Source organism: Mus caroli, unplaced genomic scaffold, assembly GCF_978045245.1.
Source record: "Mus caroli unplaced genomic scaffold, Mus_caroli_1 scaffold_10, whole genome shotgun sequence".
NCBI lineage: Eukaryota > Metazoa > Chordata > Mammalia > Rodentia > Muridae > Mus > Mus caroli.
Genome location: NW_028227265.1, coordinates 68,877,746 through 68,899,015, shown reverse-complemented (window position 1 = coordinate 68,899,015; position 21,270 = coordinate 68,877,746). Strand labels below are relative to the sequence as shown.

General features: G+C 40.3%; 2 protein-coding genes across 14 annotated transcripts in view; one reads left to right on the top strand and one right to left on the bottom strand.

Annotated features, from left to right (window-relative positions):
• Clcn3 (Cl-/H+ antiporter 3) overlaps positions 1-19,627 on the bottom strand; it is an 82,275-nt gene extending 62,648 nt beyond the window's left edge. The window contains exons 1-3 of one of the 5 annotated variants that reach the window (XM_029480340.1): positions 10,315-10,841; positions 4,019-4,239; positions 3,198-3,373 (exon numbers count right to left, since the gene is read on the bottom strand). In XM_029480340.1, coding sequence (XP_029336200.1) covers positions 3,198-3,357 — 160 coding nt within the window. In that variant the 5' untranslated portion in view covers positions 3,358-3,373; positions 4,019-4,239; positions 10,315-10,841. Of the gene's footprint in view, positions 1-3,197; positions 3,374-4,018; positions 4,240-10,314; positions 10,842-19,609 lie in introns of those variants that run through there. The other 4 variants (XM_085843948.1, XM_021171070.3, XM_021171074.3 and 1 more) reach the window with 4 other exon arrangements.
• The window catches only part of Nek1 (NIMA related kinase 1), a 141,087-nt gene continuing 139,353 nt past the window's right edge, over positions 19,537-21,270 (top strand). For 8 of the 9 annotated variants that reach the window (XM_029480469.2, XM_029480473.2, XM_085843947.1 and 5 more), the window contains exon 1: positions 19,537-20,089. The gene's annotated coding sequence lies outside the window, so the exon portion shown is untranslated. The remainder of the gene's footprint in view (positions 20,090-21,270) is intronic. The other variant, XM_029480466.2, reaches the window with a different exon arrangement.

Sequence of the window (21,270 nt, the reverse complement as noted above, 5' to 3'; positions counted from 1 at the left end):
AGCTCATGTTTATGACAGTTTGAAGGGCTCAGAACTCACACTCTGAGGTATAAAAGCACCACAACAATGTGAATTTAAATGCACTGATAACCTGCAGAAAAGAGATGAAGTGGTTCACTGTACCCCACTTTATTCCGAAAATGTTCGATTCTTGAAAGAAGCAAAAGGTAAATAGGCAGTCATTACTACAAAAAGCAGAGCCATTAGCTATCTTAAAATGCTAAGAGGCAAAAAGCAGGCATCAGTGCCTACCACTGAAGACTTCCAGTACACAGATAAGCAGCTTTCTGCAAAAAGCCTCAAGAGCAATGCCCTAAGAATAAAATGATTCTAAGAGAAACAAAATAACAGAAAGTCTTAAAACCATGTTGTAAATTCTCTTCTAAGATTCTAGAATGTCTGTTTCCTGAGGAGAAATTCGAAAGTTCTCTGGTGAAGATATTGCCACCCAGAAAGTCCACAACTATCTGCCTACAGTATCCAGTATTCAGTTAACAATCACAAACCCTGCCAGGAACTACAGTCAAGAAAGATCCAAAAAGAGAAGGAAAAAAATCAGGAGACAAATGGAACCAAGGATGATCCAGGTACTGAAATTCTCAGGCAGAGATGTCAAAAATGTGATCAACATGTTCAAAAGGCACATATAATAATATGGAGACTTTTTAAAACACTGAAATATACTTAAACAAACTGGATCTCAGGGTAGAATAACAAAGTTACTTACTGCAATACTCTTGTGGTTTACATAGTGGATAAACTCCAAAACACTGACACTACCAAATGCTGATGAGGAAGCAGGCACCTGGAACTCTCAATCAAAATGACGGACACTTTGGAAGACAGTTTGGCCATTTCCTATAATGTTAAATGTACCTTTACCATAAGATTCAGCTATAATGCACCGAAATATTTATTCCAGTTAGATGAAACATTTACATGAAAAGGAAAAATAAATGAAGGAAAATACAGAAACTCATAAGCATCCCACAGAATGGGGAAAGGAGACTGCAGAAATATTTGTGATGGCTCATCTTCATTATCAACCTGATACACCCGGAAAGAGAAACCCTCAATTGAGGAACTGCCTCCATCAGATTGGCCTGTAAGCATGTCTGTGGGGAAATTTCTTTGATTACTAATTGACACAGAGCCCAACCCACTGTGGGTGATAAGAAAGGTGGCTGAAAGAGTCTGGGGAGAGTTAAGTCAAAATGCAGCACCGCTCCCTGATCTCTGACTCGGTTTCTGCTTCAGCTCCTGCGCTGGATTCTCTACATGAAGTTGTAACAAACCCTTTCCCTCACCAAGGTGTTTTGGTTAGCATTTTATCATAGCAACAGAAAACAAAGCACAACAGGGAAAGACGAGTAAAAACTGCCCGAGGGTGAAAAGTCAAGTCACATTCAAGTCTAGGTCTCTTTAATACCTCAATCAGGGTATTATTAACACATAAAAAAAGAACACCTAAGCATATCATGCTTAAGCAAATGTAACTACAAAGTGTATACATGTGCTGAGGTTTGACAGGGAAAGGAGCAAGGACTTCAGAAACTAAGGGAGTAGAAAGGCCAGGAAACACACACAGAAACAGCTACTCGGTCCACAGAGGTAACACTGTAGGGAGACTCCACTTAGATGCTTAGGCTTTTCTGTGTTTTCCATCGTTTTATTTACTTTTTCATCATTTCATGTGGATATTTCACCTAACTGGAGTAAACATTTTGGTGCATTATTAGCTAACCTAACAGTAAATGCTTGGTTAATATAGGAAATAGCCAAATTGTCTTCCAAAGTGTCTGTCATTTTGAATGAGAGTTACCTGCCTTGGTACTGGACCAACCAGTTACTCATATGGGAAAAAATCAAATTTGAATTCTTATTGACATTACACACAATGAAAAGCAAGCAGTTCCAGATCTAAATGTGAATGACATGAGAAGAAAACAGAATACTATCTTTGATCCCCTGAAGTCTTTGACATCTTTATTTTTAAATAATACATTTGGATATGTAAACTTCCCTGTCCTTGCCTCAACATCTGGGATTATGTACCATCACACCTAGTTCAGAAGAATCATAAACGAGAACACAGAAAATAAGACGAATAAAGAAAATTACTAACAAGATTTCACTAGAATCAATGACTTCACCACAAGGTCTTAAGAAAATGAAGCGTCACTCTTCAGAATAAGAGAAGTAATTTGCAATGAATGTATCTGACAAATCAGAGTATATAAAGCGCTTCTATAAAATGGAAAGACTGACCTGACACGTCTGGAAGCAACCTAAAAAGCCAAGTCAACATATATAAATGCATCTCAACTCCTAAGCCATCAAATATAAGCTCAAAATGAGAGACTTCTGTATACACAGAGCAGTTAAGAAGTTTCAATCTATTAACCCTAAGTTTTGGTAAAGAAGTACAACTAAACTTTCACACACTGCAGACAGACATAAGGTGGAGCTTATCTGACAGTTCCGGATGATGCTGAAACGTGGACTCTAGATCTAAGCATTCCACACTATAAAGTTATATACAGTACCTTCACTAAAACATATGCACTTACATATTTTCAAGTAATACTAATACTATCTAAAGTCTACAAGGAAATGCACAGACCTAAGCGGCAGTGTATTTATACAATGGAAACTACCTGGTGATAGAAATAAGCACTGCCATATGCAAGGATACAGAAACTTCAGAGACAAAATGTCATACATTGTGACCCCACTTACATAACATAGAAATACCTGCTCAACCAACCTAAATGGAGATCAAATAATAGTTATATCTTAGGGTAAGAAAAGAGGATCCTAGGAAATGTTTCTTAACTAAAGGATTATGTAACTTGTTTATTTTGCAGACATTCATTCTCACAAGTATGATGTAATGATCCCATAGCTCTCTGAATTATACTTAAAAGTTTAAAAAGTTTATACTTATAAAAAGCTTATACTTAAAAAATTCAAAAATTTATTCCAATGTTAGAGACTTAGGAGGTAGTAAAAATATTTTAGCATAATATTGTAAAGATGCTAAAGCCACTGAATGTATACTTTTAAATGGTTAAGTCACGTAAATTTACCTTGGCTTCAAAAAGAAAAGAAAAGAAAAGAAAAAAGAAAGGAAAAAAAAACCCTCTATTTATTGGTATCCTCATGACTACAATTCTTAGTTGTCATGCTGAACTTACCAGCTGCTGTGTCCCCGTCTAACAAATTGTCATCTTCAGAAGTCTGAAAGTCCATAATGGCACCTGCTCCATCTAGGAGCTCCTCATCGCTACTCGCGCTGGTTATGCTGTTGTAGCTGTTTCTATAGTAGCCTCTATGGAACAGCTGCTCAGACTCCATTTAGCTGTCTGCTTATCTGGAAAAAAGGGGAAAATGGCTTCAACATTTTCCCAACATATAACAAAAATCATGTATTCTGACATCACAAAATAAAAGGTATTATCTTTGTATTAAAAAAATCCTAAGTCCATCCACTGTAACAGCTACCTCTATGATGCTAATGGTTAGGGATGGTTTAATTCTTTCTTCCCATTACGCTGGTGTAAAAAAGAAAAGAAAAACTTCTTCAAGCAGTGCTGTAAAACCATCTCCAAGATCTGTGAAAGTAAAATGGATCTAGTGCAGAGATGCCTTTATAGTATGCAGCTTACTGCACAGGATAGGGAAGAACTGCAGTACGCAGTCACTTGCATATGTGGACTGGACAGAGCTTTGCAAGAAAGAGGCTCACAGGAATGGCAACAAATGGCTGAAATACCAGGTCCTTTGTGGATTTTACCTTAGGCAAGCACTACCTAAATATTAAAAACTGCATTGTAACTTTAAAAAATTACAGTTAACTTAAAATATTAACCAGGGAAATTGAAAATAGTTTAAAAATTTTTATTTTACCAAAGCAGGTAAAACCAAATGATGTTTTCATTGTTTTGCCTCTTTGTATACCAAAAATACTCCTACATTTTTAAATATATAATATAAATATATCTACTCCCATGCTTACCATCAAAATGAGAAGTTAATGTATGTTGGCACTGGCAACAGAGCTGAAAAGTACATGTGAGATAGACCAACTGTAGTTGGAGTCAAACCAGTGAGGCTTGTAAAGCAAGGCTGGTGAGAAAGTCACAGAGAGTAGACACAGACCATGAAAAAGAGTTCCCACACTCCAACCAAGACTCAAGATGGCCTTCACACAGTCTCACCTAGTTGGTACTTTTCTTTCTGCACACAAAAACATAGCAGTGTTTAAAAACAAAAGCATTCAGAAAGTACAGTTGTTTTTTAGAAATTATTAAATAATAGTTATTTTTTTAAGACTAATTTTTAACTCCCTTAATGATGACTTCATGTAAGGTGACATTCTGAGAGCTGCTTGAAAGCACTAGTCTCTGTTCAGCATCTAGCACAATGACCGGAACAGAACATGGCAATAAATACCCAGCTTCTCATTCCGCTGAGATCAAAGAGAAGGGCATTCAGTTTTCAACACGTGCACACCCCTCAGCAACAGCAGTAAGCTAGGCTTGAAATCTGCAACCTTGTTTTATTATCCCTTCTGCCAAAACAACCTATTTTAATACTCTAATAAGAGTGTTAATATATTACTTAAAGCACATTCATAGGGGCTGGAGAGATGGCTCAGTGGTTTAGAGCACTGACTGCTCTTCCAAAGGTTCTGAGTTCAATTCCCAGCAACCACATGGTGGCTCACAACCATCCATAATGAGATCTGATGCCTTCTTCTAGAATGTCTTAAGACAGGTACAGTGTACTTACATATAATAAATCAATTTATTTATTTACTTATTTTTATTTTTCGAGACAGGGTTTCTCTGTGTAGCCCTGGCTGTCCTGGAACTCACTCTGTAGACCAGGCTGGCCTCGAACTCAGAAATCCGCCTGCCTCTGCCTCCCAAGTGCTGGGATTAAAGGCATGCACCACCACTGCCCGGCCAATTTAAAAAAAAAAAAAAAAGCAAGTTCATAGAGTATATGGTAGAAGTTATGGAGATCAGACTCACAGAGATAAAGCCTAGTGTACTATTAGAAATTTCTAATGATCTCAGCATAAGCACATTGTCTGCCCCTAACTTCATCTTTGTACTGTAGTCAGCCCCTTATAAAGTCTGATTAGTAATCTATCCCTAATGTGTATATTAAAATATTTCATTTTTTTCACAGTTTTTAGGAGACAAACTTCTTAACAAAATAGAAAAAGCAGTTGGCTGGCAGTCCCTGCCTAGTTCCCAGTTTCACTTTGTAATGTGTACTTCTTTGAGACTCTAGACCGCTGATTTTTCTAACTCTCCATCCCATCAGGATCCTTCCTGCCTCCTGGCCTAAGGCCTTCAGTGTACTTTCTATCTGGAACATTCCCTCTCTTCTTCACCTAACTTTGCTACTCATTCTTCAGCTTTCACATCAAGTAGCTATTAATTAGCTGGGCATATGGCACATTCTTGTAGGCTCAGCTACTCAGAAACCTTAAACAGGATTATCTGGAGTTCAAGGCCAATCAGGAACTTACACCATCTCAAAACATGAACAACTAACAAACAAAAAGTACTCCTTTGGTTAATAAATATATCTCTCTAGCACTATATTACACAAAAGTACATGTATTAAATATGAGCCAATAATATGGTTTGAGAGCTAATCTCTCTATTGAAGATGAGAAATTTAAGACACAAAATGTTTAAATAACCAACATAATGCAGGTCGTTTTTTTTTTAAAGAAAAAAATAAAGGCTACCATAAAACTTGAGTCAAATTTTGCCTATATCAAATTTTCCTAATAGTTCTTACAGCTCCCTCTGTATAGTACTGTATAAGCGATTCTATTAATTTGCTAATCTTCTGATCTAGAATGTATATTGTGTCCTAGCTCTGTTCATTTTTTGTTTTTCATTACATAGTCAATTGTTAGCAAAGTATGTGACATACGTATTCAGTTTGAGGGTTGTTGTTGTTTGTGAATTGGTCTCATTCTATAGCCCAGAATGGTCTACCACATAATAAATATATTTAATTTTTATAAAGTTCAATTCATCAATTTTTCCTCTATGGATATCACTTTTGTTGATAAAACACATACTTTCCTAGACCTATTTCCCAAAGACCCTGCAAGCTAATAATTTAAAAGGCTTTTATGGTTCTCAATAAAGTTTTGTTTCTCCTATAAAAGTGTCTAGGCAGAACTGAAGCTAATGGCTAAGCGCCAATGGTATGTCAGTCAACTGCATGTCTGACTAGTAAGTTAAACAGAGAAAAAGTAGGTCACAATCTGGTGAGAGAAGTAAATGAAAACACTCCACGTCACCAAGCAGAAAAGAGGAGCACAAGTCTCCAGAACAATGAGGGCAGAGTCGGGAAAGCCCAACTTCTAGCCATCTATAGGTAAGACACATTTTCAGTCAATATTTTTCTTACAGTTTTTACTAGCAAGGCATGGAATACCTTTCTACGACTTATTGGGCAGGGAAGCCACAGAGGTTTCCAGAACACAGGTACTGCCACTGCCCTCAGTTTCCCACCGTAACTACAAGAGTCTATTGCTGAAGACAGCATACACTTTGGCTACAGAACACAGAGAAATTAATCTCAACCTGACCAGTTAACTTCCTCCCTGATGACTAGCTTTCAAAGTGTTGGAAGGTGCTAAGCAAGTTACTAAAGTAGAGAAGACATCAATGGTCTTACCCAGCACTGGACACTGCACTGGTAGAGAAGACATCAAAGATTTTACCCAGCACTTTATGCTGCAAAACCAGCTTACTAGCCAAAATATGCTCTCTTGAACACTATTTCTCTGCATAGTCCTGGCTATCCTGGAACTTGCTCTGTAGAGCAGGTTGGTCTCAAACTCAGAGATCTGCCTGTGTTTAATGCCAGCATTCAGGAAAAAGAGGCAGACAAATCTCTGTGAATTTGAGACAAGCCTGTTCTATAGTAAGTTCCAGGCCAGCTAGTGCTGCATACCTTCTCTAAAAAATAAAATAGAACTATTTATCTTTTTTCAAATACAGTGACTTTCTGTACACAGACATGCTGAGCATTTAAAGGCTACATTATAATAATTGATTTCTATCAGAAATATAAGTAAATTTTAAAGTATTCTCATTTTAATAAAATAAAAAGGCAAAAATTTTATTCTTGCAAAGTCATTTTTCAGTACATTATTAAAGTCCACCAACTTCCAAGAGTAGTGTAAATCATCACAGTAGAAAAACACCACAAGGGGCTGGAGAGATAGCTCACCAGTTAATACTGGCTGCTCTTCCAGAACTCAGAAGTCCTGAGTTCAATTCCCAGCACTCACATAGTGGCTCACAACTGTCTGAAACCCTCTTCTGGTGTGCAGACATACATGCAGAGCATCTATATACGTAAAATAAATTGTTATGAAGTTAAAAGTTTAAAAAGCACACAGAAACAGTAGGATTTTTTTCTAAAGGTTGGGGACAAAGAGCAAGAACAATGAGGCAGGGTGTTTGTTACCCATTAGATCCACTGGGTTACTTTTTAAAGTTGCAAGATAAAACAATAATCTAACTGGTTTCTCCCAAAAGTAACATTACTTCCTATTTTTATCATTATTGTTCATTTAGCACGTCAAAACTGCACCTTATATATTTTTCTTCAAAGAACAAAAAAACTAAGTAATTAGTTCCATGAAGAATATTTCTTAAATTTACAAGTTCTTTTAGGCTTAATACTATTACTCGCTAGAGCAAAGTTATGAAAACCTAAGTGTCCATCATAGATACAGTAAAAAAAAAAAAAAAGCACAGAACACTGCATGGTCTCATGTAGGATCTAAAGATCCAATTCAAAAGCCGAGTTGCAACAGCGGTTCTCAGGGATGGAAGGCTGGGAATGGTGGTGGGAGTAGTGGGTCTAGTCAGGGGTACAGGTTTCAGTTACCAAGTGACCTACTTAATGTACAGTGCAATGACCCCAGCTACAGATGAGCTGTGTGCTACCTCAAACACAAGTGTTTCTATTTCTAGCACACACACAAAAGACAAACGGATCTATGTGGGTTTGACTTAATGCTTCCACAATATACACTTTTATTAAAGTACCACTTTGTACCTCAAATATATGCACACAATTACAGTTAGTAAATTAAAACAAAAACAAGCATCCAGAAAAAGGAAAATTAAACACTGCATAATTTTTAAAAGGCTAAGAGGGAAAACACGCATACAGATGAATATAAGGCTCATTGATAAGAAAAAAAGATAAAACAATAATCCAATTTAAAAGCTGCTATAGAAGACTGAGAAAAGACAACATATTCAACTGCTCCTGAAAGAATGGGGAGATCTGGTTGATTGACTTGGTTCCCTCCCAGCTGCAGCAAATCTCTGAGTTCCAGCAATGTGTATGTGTGTGTGTGTGTGTGGGGGGGGGGTTCTTCCTTCACTTTATACCTAACCAAGCACACTTATCTTTAGGAATCAAAAGGAATTGTAGCCACAATGCTTATAAACAAATATGAATGTGCGCATAAAGACATAACAATGTACTAAGGTGATCGTACTGGATGCTCTTTTTAACAACACTTAGAAGAGTTTCTGCAATTGGGCACTCCTTTTACAAATTACAAATGAATGGAACTATGGTGCCATGACTCACTCCAACTTTTCAGTAGAATGTCACCTAGTAGTGCTTGCAGGACCCTGTAGCCATTGAGGATTGAAAGCAAAAGTTCTGGGATGACACTGCTGAGCTCAGTCTGACACATTGCTGTGAGACCTTAGGAATGATAGTTCAACTCTTTCTCAAGTTTCCACACTTATTAATTCGAAAAAAGTCAATGTATTTACTTTATGGAATTAATGAAAAATAAATATATATATATATATATATATATATATATATATAGAGAGAGAGAGAGAGAGAGAGAGAATGTATTCTATTTACATGTATTATATCATACATTTTGGAAGTGTCTGCTAACAATTTTGACTTCAAAGCAAGTAGAAATTCTACAAAGCAGAATCAGTGGTCAAACCCCACAGGATGCTGCTTTGATATATGACCCACCACAGAGATCAAATCTGGCTTCCTGAGAAGTCTGAAAATTATTACCAACTTGTCACAACAGGAAACAGAAAGCCTATCACCAACATGACCTGGACACTTGCCATTTTTCTACCAAAAAGCCCAGAACTTTAACAAATCTGTTCTTCTGAACTCCATATATTCAGAATCAGAATAATTCTTTAAAGTTTTCATAAGGTACATAGACGGCACTATTTCCAAGCAATGACCTAAGTTATTCATACTGACCTCTGAAACTAATTTGAGCTGCCACTCAAAGAGAGGCTTTGAAGTAGCAAAGGGAGAGGAAGGGGCAGGGGTTGAACAGTATCTGTGATAAATTCTGTCCACACCATATAAACATTCAATGTGAGAAAATACCCATAAGTCATACACCTAAATTTAAAGCCATATTAAAAAAACAACAAACAACACATCAGCAGAAACAGCACCTTTCAAAACTGCTCAACAACATCCACATAAGCATTGGACTTCTTGTATATACTCCCGAACTGAAATACCATTTTTTTTTGTAATTTACAAAGGCATGTAAAACTGACCCAAGGAAAATAATCTAAATTTTTTATGGGTAAAAAGTACATCTACAAAGTATCAGTTATATATAAGCCGTTATATATATCAGTTATATATAAGTGACCGTGCAGGAACTGAATACAGGGCTCAAAAAAGTTTGCAGAACTGAATTTTTTTAATTTTATTACTCGCACACGCGGAGAGGTATTAAAAGGTTTGGTCACCATTGGTCCAATTGTCTTAAAGAGTCATCCTTTTCAAAGGAAATCGAAATCTCGGCCTAGAATTAGAACACACCCGATGAATATGCAATTAACTTCCTTGTGGTCTAATTTTAAAACGCCACACTTTAAATAACGCACACAGGAAGAAAAGTTCTCTAAAGTAACTTCTGGTTCAACAAGTTTACTACCAAAACGCAAATATTCACACAAAAAATGATTTGATATGCATAAGTCTAAAGACCAAATAAGATAAAAAAAAAAAAAAAAAACTAAACGTTTTTAAACTTGAGCAAACTGTAAATTCAAGACTAATTCTGTGCTGGTACCTAGTCTTTAATTCTACTTATAGGTCCTTCGAAGGTTCCGGGAGGAAACAGGAGAGATTTTAATGGGCTGGACAGCAGGGAGGTGGGCACCTCGGTGGGAACACCAGAGCCCGGCCTCACGGTCCGTCGTCAAGGCTCAGTGAAGCTGACAGCAGGCGACTCACCTTGCAGCTCAGAGGCATAGCAAGCTGGGCGGCTGGTGGTTGCGCTGCCGGTGGACCCCGCATCTGCTTGCGATCGCGCGCCAGCCGCCCCGGGAGCTTCACCGGGACACGGCTGCCGGGTGGCCACCCCGGCGGACTTCACTGCTACCGGGCTTTCAGGAGAGGTTACGTAAAGGAGGCCAGGTGGGACCGGCGGAGGCTGGTTTCGGGGTGAAGTTCAATCCTCCGGCTCCAGCGGGCCCTCAAACCAACCCGCCTCTGCCCCGACCTGAGGCTCGCTGCGCTCTCCAAGGACTACAGGAGCAGCCGCGCTCCACCTCGGGAGGAAAGTAACGCGGTTCTCACGCCTCCGCCCACTCCAGCCTCATCCTCCGGACAGACGGACGGACGGCCCGCCCCGAGCGCACGGGCAATGAGCTGACGAGGTGACAGCCGAGCGATTCCGATACGACCAGCCCTGACCCGCTGAACTGGAAGAGAAGCTGCAGGAGTCGGAGCCCGACAGGTGCGTCGCACGCGCGTGACGTCACCGCGTTGACGTGAACGGCCGCTTGGCGTCCCACCGTCCAAGCACTTCCACGGCCGCACCGGGAGGCACCTCTGCGCCTATTGGTCGGAAGGGAGCGATGGGCGTGACCAGGGCGTGGCCGGGAGAAGACCTCTTGTGGGGAGCCTCGAAGGCCACTCTGGGCGGCCGAGGTGCCACCTGTTCTCACGTCGCTCACGTTCTCCACGGCGGAGAATGCGCTTTTGGAAGCGTGCGGTCCCGGGCACCGTGGCAAAGCCTGGCTTCCGCTCAGCCGTGAGAAGCCGAAGCAGGCAGAAGCGAGCGTATGACCCCCGGGGTTCCAGAGCCGGGTCTAATGCTACAGGGCCTGTAATGGTGTACAGAGTGTACTATGGTGTTACCCAGCCTTACGCGCCGTCGCAGGTTATGCGCTTTAACAAAAAAATACCAAAGAGAAAATCCTGATGAATTCAAATTTAGACACCATGCATTTCCAAAGAGCTGAGGGTTCCACGTGGTCTTACATACTGGGTTCCTGTCGTGTGTCACAATATATAGGAAGCCTGTTCCCCTTGCTCAAGGAGATGTATTGTGACTCAGCAGGGAGATGCATAAATAAATTCCTGGCCTCGGCCAGAGCTTGCCCAAGAGCCTGGTGAACAGGTAGGTGCAGTGTTTGTAACTGGACAAGACCTGTGGGACCAGGATGGCAGTCGCCACTGGGTGGCAGAATTAAGACATGTCTTGGTTGAGTGTCTCATGTATATTTATATATCGCCTAATGAATACTAATGTCCTAGTATATTTACGGTCTTACATATATTAAGTGTGACTTGGGCTCTCACTGTTGACATGTAGCCTGATTCTTTTGCAGGGGGAGCGTCTAGATTTTTTATTAAAAGCAGTAGTCATAGCCAATCGATCTGTTTTCTATAAAGATGACAGATTCCTTCTGTACTGTTTTAGTTCTTTTGTGAAAGATTACTCCTTTAAGTAGACAAGAAAACTGTCTACTTATACATTTGTTTTCGTTTTTTTTGTAACACTTATACACTGATTTGTGAGAATAATTTATTTTAAAACATGTGGTGGGCACAGTTTGTGGCATACCAGAAATGCTGTGTTCTACTTCAAGCTTAACAGAAGTAAAATACTTAATTTCTGGTATACATCCAACCACACTAGTAGTTCTCAATCTTCACTCTCTTCAGAGAAATAATTTTAACTGTTTCCAGGTTAGATGTAAGCCTTTCTTGTAAATACTCCTTAAGTGTGTGAGGCTCAGAAGCACCACATTCAATAATGTTCTGTGTGATAGCGTCATCAAAAAATAGATTACACCCAAGAAATCAACTTCTTTGTGATTCCTCCGAGATTCTTGTCAGAAAAAAATCTGTTCCCCTTGCTCAAGGAGCTGTATTGTGACTCAGCAGGGAGGTGCATAAATAAATTCCTGGCCTCGGCCTCAACCTGAGTTGAAAGACAGTCAGGAGATCCCCGGCACTGTGTAGTATAAGTGCTGTGACATGGACACTTGCAACATGATCTCTTACCTTGTCCTCATTGATGGGGGATCTTATCAACCCTTTTAAGAGTGATATTCTTATGGCAGAGATAATTCTCAATAAGGAATTTTTATAGACTTATGAAAAAAAAAACAACAAACAAAACCAGCAGCCTATCAATATTCTTAGAACTTTAATGAGAGTTTGTGTGACTCTCCTGTTGCTATGCACAGGTATTTATTATATGAGAGTTCTATAGGATAAAATTCTGACACAAGTCTCACTGGTTAAAATCAAAGTTGGCTAGGTCGTTTTCTTCTAGAGCCCTAGGGAGGAATCAGCCTTGGTGCTGTTGTAGTTATTAGAAAACATTTGAATTTCTTGGCTCATTTACTCCCTCATCTTCAAAGCCGTCAGTGAAAGGCAGAGTCTTCCTATAACCTAACTTACTGATTCTAGGGATTAGACAGACAAGGCTGTCTTTGGGGAGCTAAAATATGCTGCCCGCCCTGGTATACTTAATTCAGCCTTTTATAGAATAATGTCTTAGTATACATTCTAATATACTGGAGGTATTCAGAGACACAGAAGTAATTTATCTGCAAAAGGTCACTTTCTCTTTTAAGTTGGATTTTATTGTTGGTAGAAGGGAGCTTAAGCAGTGATAGTAACCAAACCCTGTTAATATTTAGGAAAAAAACCGAAAGAACTCACAGGGCAGGTGTGTTTCCACCAAATGTACGTTCGTCTTCCTGACACCGTGGCCAAAGGAAAATAGTAAATAGTGCCTATGACCTGTGAAAGACCTAAGACTTTCCCCATGTTAGTAGTTTTCCTGCTTTGAGAATGCCAGGTTGTATTTTGTAAATCTGGCAAAAAAAAAAAAAAAAAAAAAGCCAAAAAGAGCACCAGGAAGCACATAGGTTTCCTCTGGATTATTCCTTTTATGTTGCTATGAACTTTCCTTGAAATAAGAAACTGGGTGCACACACCTTTAATCCCAGCACTGGGGAGAAAGACAGAGGCAGCAGGTCTCTAAGTTTGAGGGGAGCCTGGTCTAGAAAGAATGGAAGGAAGGGAAAGAAAAGAAAGAAACTAAGCAACATGTAGCTTAGTGGTAGACCATTTGCCTAGGGTAGATAAGACCCTGGTTTTCCAAGTCCAGCACCATGAACAAATAACATCAGCTACAACAGCAAATCACAAAGCCCCACCCATGTCTATCAGGAGAATCTTAGCATAAGTCTACGTTATGATTTCCTTCTGGCAGCAGCAGTATCAAGGATGTAGTAAAATATGACTCTTGTCCTTTGCCTTTTTCACTCCTAAGATAAATCCCGTTATCTTGAGCAGCTTTGGAGTAACATGGAATAGCAAAGGATTTTCCGGTTTCATGTGATTCTTTTCTACAAAATCCTGCCTTGCATAGTAATACAACCACATTTTCAAATCAGTCATGAAAGGATTCCTTCCTCATATTTTGTGCAGCCAAAGGCTCAGTCTTTCAATAATGCACAAAGCTGTCTACCTGTGATCCCAGCCCTATGAAAGGGCTAAGTCTTTACCTTAGGGGAGCAGAGACATGAGGCTTGCCACAAGTTTAAGGGCAGCCGGATTACATATACTTAATATAGTGAATTCTACACCAACCACAGGTACACAGGGAAACCCTATCTAGAAAAAATGTAAAAATAAATAAAATTTTAAAAATAAAATGAAAAACAAAAGAATACCCTGATATTGAATTGTGTAGCAGTATTAAGAGTTAGTGTCTTTTCTGTTGTTTCTGTGACAATGGGGACTCCAGGGTATCTGACCTGAAAGCTTCCAGGCTATTGTGGTAACCCTGCCTCCCACCCCACACTGAGTTGCTGAGGTTATGGAACCCACATCTGCCTTAGGTTCTAGGGCTCACACTCACTGCTAAGTGCTTTTACCCACTCAGCCATCTGTTGGTGGTAGTATTTCCTTTAATAGGTGTTTGTTGAAGGCAATAGGTGTTGTTGAAGGTGTTTAATAGGTGTTTGTTGTAAAACCCTCATGTGGGGTTTTTACACTCTCGTGAATTATCTTCATAGCAAGATGTTTTAAAGCAAGGCCAATTCTCGTGTTTTTTTTCTCCATGTACCTACTCCTTTATCTGCTCGTTTTCCATGTTATGATGCTGTTTCTAGGTTATGACTAGCTAAATAAATTTTTTTCTTAAAAGTTACCCACTGTCAGATAGTCACTCCACGACACCAACAGAAGATGGACCAAGACAGAGACCAGTGAAGACACCGAAAAGAAATATAGAAATAAATACAAATATAAGTGGTAATTTAATATATGAAAGATTATACCTCTAGTCATCGACAAAGGAATATCTAGTTTCCCTCCAAAAAGAATACAAAGATGGTTCTCATGTGGTAATTACAGAAAGTAATTTCAGATGGATTAAGACTATGAAAGCAAAAGAACATTGAAGTTATTTCATAGCTGGGGATTGAGGATATGCATGGCAAGAGAGGAGACAGACAGGATTGATTGTATTTCATTTAATTTTTCCATGGAGCCAAAGACACCATAAAAAAAGTCTTACTGAGACCAATAGAAACATTTGTTTATATCATGGCAAACTGTTAGCTTCTTTATTTCATAAATAGCTTATATAATATTATGTAATTTATTATGTTTTATTTATCATGTGAGTGCACACGTGTACACTATATGGCATTACCTATGAATATTAGAGGAAAACTTGTGAGGGTTAGTTCTCTTCTTCCGCTATATAGGTCCTTGGGATTGAATTGAGGTCATCATGACTGGCAGAAACCACTTTTACTCCCTGAACCAACACACCATCCCTAAACTGACTTCTAGTAGCACAACATATGAAAGACAATCAAGGCAAAATTGCAAAATTTAGGCAAAATTAAGAGAAATACACAAGGAGTGTGAGTCTACTTTTAGGCACTTTTTGTATAAAGGTAACCCAAGATATTTAACATAAGTTCCAAATACGACTGACATTGATTTCCCCCACCTAATAAATGTTGCCTCTCTGCCTTTTTATTTTAAACCAAAAACATGGCCCAAATGACATCAGACTTGTTTTAGACCTAGCCTTTAAAAGAATTGGCAGTTTCTGTCTTCCTTATTTGAAGGCAGCTGCTGTGGAAAAACCATCACTGAGATCACAATGCTGAGAGCAATCCTAGCTATTCATGTGGAGAGACTGGAGGACACCAAGGATCTCCCACAGGAATGAAGCTTCCTGGAGCATCCAGTGACCCATAAGCACTAACTGAGAGCTAAACGCATCATCTTAATCCAGGCTGTGTGGAGCAGAACTGCTTGGTGGAACCATCCTTGACTGCCAGCTCACATAACTGAGAGGCCTCTAATGTTTAAAGATAATTTGTTACCCAACAGTATGTATCCAAAGTACGGCAGTGTTAAAGTGGGAAATGCATGCATACATACATACATTTGACTTAGTACACCTACTTTTAGGAATCTCTTAGAAATAAAAGTGTATTAACCCCCCTCATCAAAGAAGCCTCTTCTCCCCCCCCCCCCAGCAAACGGAAACCATCACAGACAACCAGAAAGGGACACAATGCAGAAACCAATGGATATATCTACAGCCATGATTCAAAAGACCTCAGAAGGGAAGGGAAAGATTGTAAGAGCCAAAATTCCAGGAAGTCATTTATAGTCTGGACTAGAAATGGCTATATAACAGCTAGAGCAATGGTAATATCAATGGGTATGCTGGGGGAGGGGCGCAGAAAGTTTTAGTGGTGTTTCATTCCTTGACAATGAATGACAGCTAACTAATGACTGCTGGAGAATTGCCCTCTCCCAGGGATGAGCCCTTTTATTGACTGTTGAATATAGAGTGATCAGCCTGGAAGCCATATATACACACGATGGAGCAAATAGGTTTTATTTACATATATTTGTGCATACACATGTAACAAGTATAATTTAAGAAGCCATCAAGTTGAGGGGAGACATGGGAAGCAAATGTGGGAGGGAAAGGAGGAGGAAGCAGTATAATTTTCTTTCAATTAAAAACATTTTTAAGAATACAATATGATAAGAAACAAGTGGGTTTTAGTACATACATATCACAAAATTTTTTTGCAAGTGTATTTGTGTGTGGCATGTGTGTTTGAATCTATGGGCACATGTAGAGGGGATGTACATTAATGTGTGCATGTAGAGGCACAAAGATGGCATTGAATATCTTACTCAATTGCTCTCTGCTTTATCAAGGGAAGGTCTCTCAGTATGTATAGACTTCACCAATTCTGGCCAGCTTGCCCATGAATCTCCTGTCTCTGCTGGGGTACAGGCAACCAACAGGCCTATCCAATCCTTTTACATGGGTTCTAGAGATCTGAACTACAGTTGTTTACAGCAGACATTTTATCTGTTAAGGTTCCTCCCCGATCTGCTGATCATGGAATCCTCATATGGACAGGAGTTTGATGTTTTTTAGAGAGATGTTCAGGATCTACTGTTAAATTATTTATGTGTGTACCATATACCATAAAGAAATATGTGTATCATAACCCACTTTAAAACATTAGTACTAATATGCTAGTATGTATATACATGAGTATTATTTATTACATAGAAATATTTTTTAAGAATTTGGAGATACATTATATTTCAAGGACAACTTCTCTCTCTTTTTTAAGGATTTAGTTATTTTATTTTTATAAGTACACTGTATCTGTCTTCAGACACACCAGAAGAGTGGATTGGATCACATACAGATGGTTGTGAGCCACCATGGGGTTGCTAGGAATTGAATTCAGGACCTCTGTAAGAGTAGTCAGTGCTCTTAACAGCTGAGCCATTTCTCCAGCCCCAAAATATTTTTGTATACTAAAGACTAGTAGATTGTTCCAAGGATCAAAACTACTTTCTTTAAAAAGAAGATTCCACTAGAATACTTAAGACTAAAAAATATTTGTGTTGTAAAAATCAAACATTAAATAGTACAGGGACATATAAACCTGGTGATTTCCCTTTCTAGTCTCCTCTTTCCTCAAACTACGTCAGCATAACAGTTGAAATAACAGTCAGTAAAAATAGATCCTGCTTAGCTTTTGAGTATTTCATGTTTAAATATATTGTGATCTAAACAGTTTTTTTGTAGATAATTACATTGGTTCTAAGTTATCTGGTTATAAACCATAAAAGTACATTTCATATGTTCCTCTTTGGCTCCATGTTTCAAGATGTAAAATTCTACAGTCAAAGAGTGTACACATTGACAACATGCTTTTAGAAAGACTAGCAATTTATATTCCCATCAACAGGTTGACCAGTGCCTAAAGCATTATCTTCAGATATAACTGAGTAGCCATTCTTTATGGAAGCAGCAAAAAAGTATTTGCTTAGATTAGCAGGTCGCAGCGATGCCCCCTCACTTTGCTGGACAGGGTTATGTGGGCAGAACTAGAGTTGTACATAGATAGAAAAATTCCTGCCAGGTGGAGTTGGATGGAGCTAAAGATTAGAAGTAAAAACATATGGGAAATAAGTCTCTTGTAGTTTCCTGGAGATTGAAGAGGTGAATCTCGCCGGGCATGGTGACGCACGCCTTTAATCCCAGCACTTAGGAGGCAGACACAGGCAGATTTCTGAGTTCAAGGCCAGCCTGGTCTACAAAGTGAGTTCCAGGACAGCCAGAACTACATAGAGAAACCCTGTCTCGAAAACAAAAAACAAAAGAGCTGAATCTCAACATTTGTTACCTAGCTTAGGTAACTTGCAGTGTCACCATCTGGTGAAGAAGCCCTTAATCTGTCCATTTCCAAGCTAGAAATAATTATAAGCTCCTGAACCTAGAAGTCGATTTGGGTGTGTGGGATGGGGGAAGGATGGGAAAAGAGAAATCATCTGCTCGCAGATCTTAGGCAAGGTCTATGCAGCCTCTGTAGTGTCTTCACATGATTGGAACAACGTGGACAGCAACTATGGCTGTATACAAAGACACAATCCTCTTCCTGCCTCAAGTATGGACTTCTAGAGTGCCATCCTCTAGCTCACTGAGTAGAACTACTCCGGATGACACCAGGTTTGTTCTCAACTGTTTCAATTCCTGCACCGAATGATTTTTATTCTACTGTACATCGTCAGTCCCTTCAGTATAAAATGTACATACAGTAAACATAAAGGTGTAGGACACTGTATTGTAACCTTGTATTTTAAAAATTAAAGATAAAACTGCTTCGTTCAAGTTCACGAAGTAACTGTGGATATGTGCATAAGTTCAGGTCCCGGTGCTTGCAGAAGATCCTCCTGAAGTTGTTACAGGTGAGTTAACCAGACCAGGGTTTGGGTCCCAGAACCCTGCCTGGTCTTCTGTCTTCAGAGCTGAGCAGTTTGAGCCATCCCTTAAAATAACTTTTTAAAGGGCATTGTACTTAAAAATTACTTGTAAATATATGGCATCCTCAGTTAAGTAATGAGCGCTCAAATTAAAAGTACCTTATCTGTGTACCGTGTGGGAAAAAGTTATTACTATGTTCTCTTCAGCCTGAGTCAGATTCCCGAGCGAAATTCCCGCCTTCACTCAGCCTAATTCTTTCCGGTTTTACGTTATTCTACCGACACCCATCTTTCACATTCTCCTTCAGTACCTCATGCTCTCCCTTTGGTGCTTGAAGTGTTTAACCCTTGAAGTTGCTCCAGTCTCCACCTCCCCGCCCCAAGTCCCCAGTGCGTGCACCAATGCATTTGCCCAGTCCCTTCTCTAGTCCCAGTACTACCTAGCTCTTTTGGCCCAAACACATTCCGATGGCCCCGCCCCTTGACGATGCCCCGCCCCATTCCCCCCCTCCCCGATTCTGCCCTACCCATCCCCGGCTTGCTACGCTCCGCCCCCGATCCGCCCCTTTTAGCTTTCACCTACCACCAGCCTCCACTCACTGCACCGTCTCCCTAGTCTCTCTCTTCTCTAGGACGGCCTCTGGTCCTTCACGCTCCCCGCCAGCTCAGCAGCTTGCTGAGAGCCGGGTCCCACTAGCTTTCCTATTCTGTAACCCCGCCTTTCCCCGGGGCCCCGCCCCTACCACCCTTAGTCCAGCCCCGCCTCGCACGTACTGTCCGTTCGCTTCGCCTGGCCCCGCCCACCACAGATCCCGGCTCCTCCCCTGCAGCGACACAAGTCGGCTCCTGCGCGCTGACGTCACACGCCAGCGACAGTGACGCGAGGGCCGTTCCCCTCTCCTCAGCAGTAGCTGTATGGTTTCAGGGCGGCAACGTGCAGCGTCCTTACCTTGAGCCTGTGCAGTTGCCCTCACCCCGGAATCCATAGTCACTGTGACGAGTCGAGAGGACTTGGGCGACAGGTAGCCTCCCAGTCCCACACGCTGCGGGTCCGCGCCTGGCCAAGCCACCTCGACCTGTGAAGTTGGGGGCGGTACCCAACAACTCTCCCTGTGCAGCCGCCGTTTCCAAGGGGTCAGGAACCGCTGTGTTTGTTTCGTCCGCGTAGCCAGGGCGGGTCGCGGAGCACTGTGCCTGACCCGACGGTGGCAAGTCTGACGCGTCAGCCAGAGACCGGTGCCAGGTGTAGGAGTCGCAGCCTGGGCTGTGAGCGGCTGCTGGGTAGACAGACTTGCTTTCTCTTACAGCATGTCATTTCCAAAATGCATCGTGGTGCTTCTGCCTTAAGTCCTATAGGAAGACACGGCCGCCACTAGACCGGTGCTTATGGTCGCCACTGTTATTCTGACTCAGGTCCCGTGTCATTGAGGTGAGTTGCACGTGGGAAAGCAGTGACAAGCAGACAAGCAGAATGGTGAACTCACCGGGCGTGAGACCTATATAGATCTTCTGTGGAGTGCATGGATACTCGCCTTACGTGTTTGCACCTAAAGCACCTTCTTCTCCTTAAATCGTTAATGGGGAGGACTTGTGTATGGCTCAAGGCAATCCTTTGGTATTCTAAAAAGATAACGCACTCTTAAGAGACGATAAACTAATCTAAGTAGATAAGTCACTTAAATAGATTAGATGCCTGTATATTTTAATGAGAAAAATAGCAGTTAACTGGTTACCCTAAAGCCTAATGTATCACTTCTCTTTCCATGGTTTGACACAATTTCCACGTGTAAAGTATAAAAAGTTTTACCACTTTAATAATTCAGTGTAACTTTGGGAAGGGGTCTTGGGGATTGGATGACAGGATCTCATTTTTGCTAGGCAGGTGATCTGCCACTGAGTTATAATACCCCACCCAATTTTTTTATTCTTCCCCGTAGGATCTCCCTAGAAGCAGAAACATTTTTACTGCCTACATAAATCACATCGGAAATGTTTGTGAAGGCTTAAAAGCCCTAGTCCATCTGAGCTTTCATGGTGATGGGCTTTGCTTATGCTGCAGTAAGTGGAGGTGATGGGCAGCAGCCAGATGGAAAAAGAAGCAGTTCTTTGTTTCTAGTTTCTAGGATCTAGAGGTCTACATTTAAAATGGCCTCTTGTTCTGGTGAAACCCGAGTAACAGATTTTGTGGGAAAACTGGTTTTTACACTGAAAAGGAAAGTCTGTCAGAAATCTGATGAAGGCTGTGGATCTTAACCACAGTTCTTTTGAGGTCGTGTTACTAATGCATTGGCACTGTATTCCAAGTAGGTTTTACCCTTCTAGAATTGTGGACGTGATAGCTTTTCACACATAGGAAGTTTCTGTTTGCTTTTTGATAGTTTCTATTATCAACCCCTTGGGTATTGTCTAAATATATTTACCAAGAAGAAAACACACACTTAAAAAATATTAGCAATTCTTTGGTTTTTTTTCTAATGTTTCCTCATAATGAAAAAAATAGAGAATTTTCCTTTCTGGGAAAACACATTGACCCTTTTCTACAATTCAGGTTGTCTCTATTGTTTTGGAAGAACCATGTGTATAGGTTTTGCCTGCAGACAGTCCCAGAAG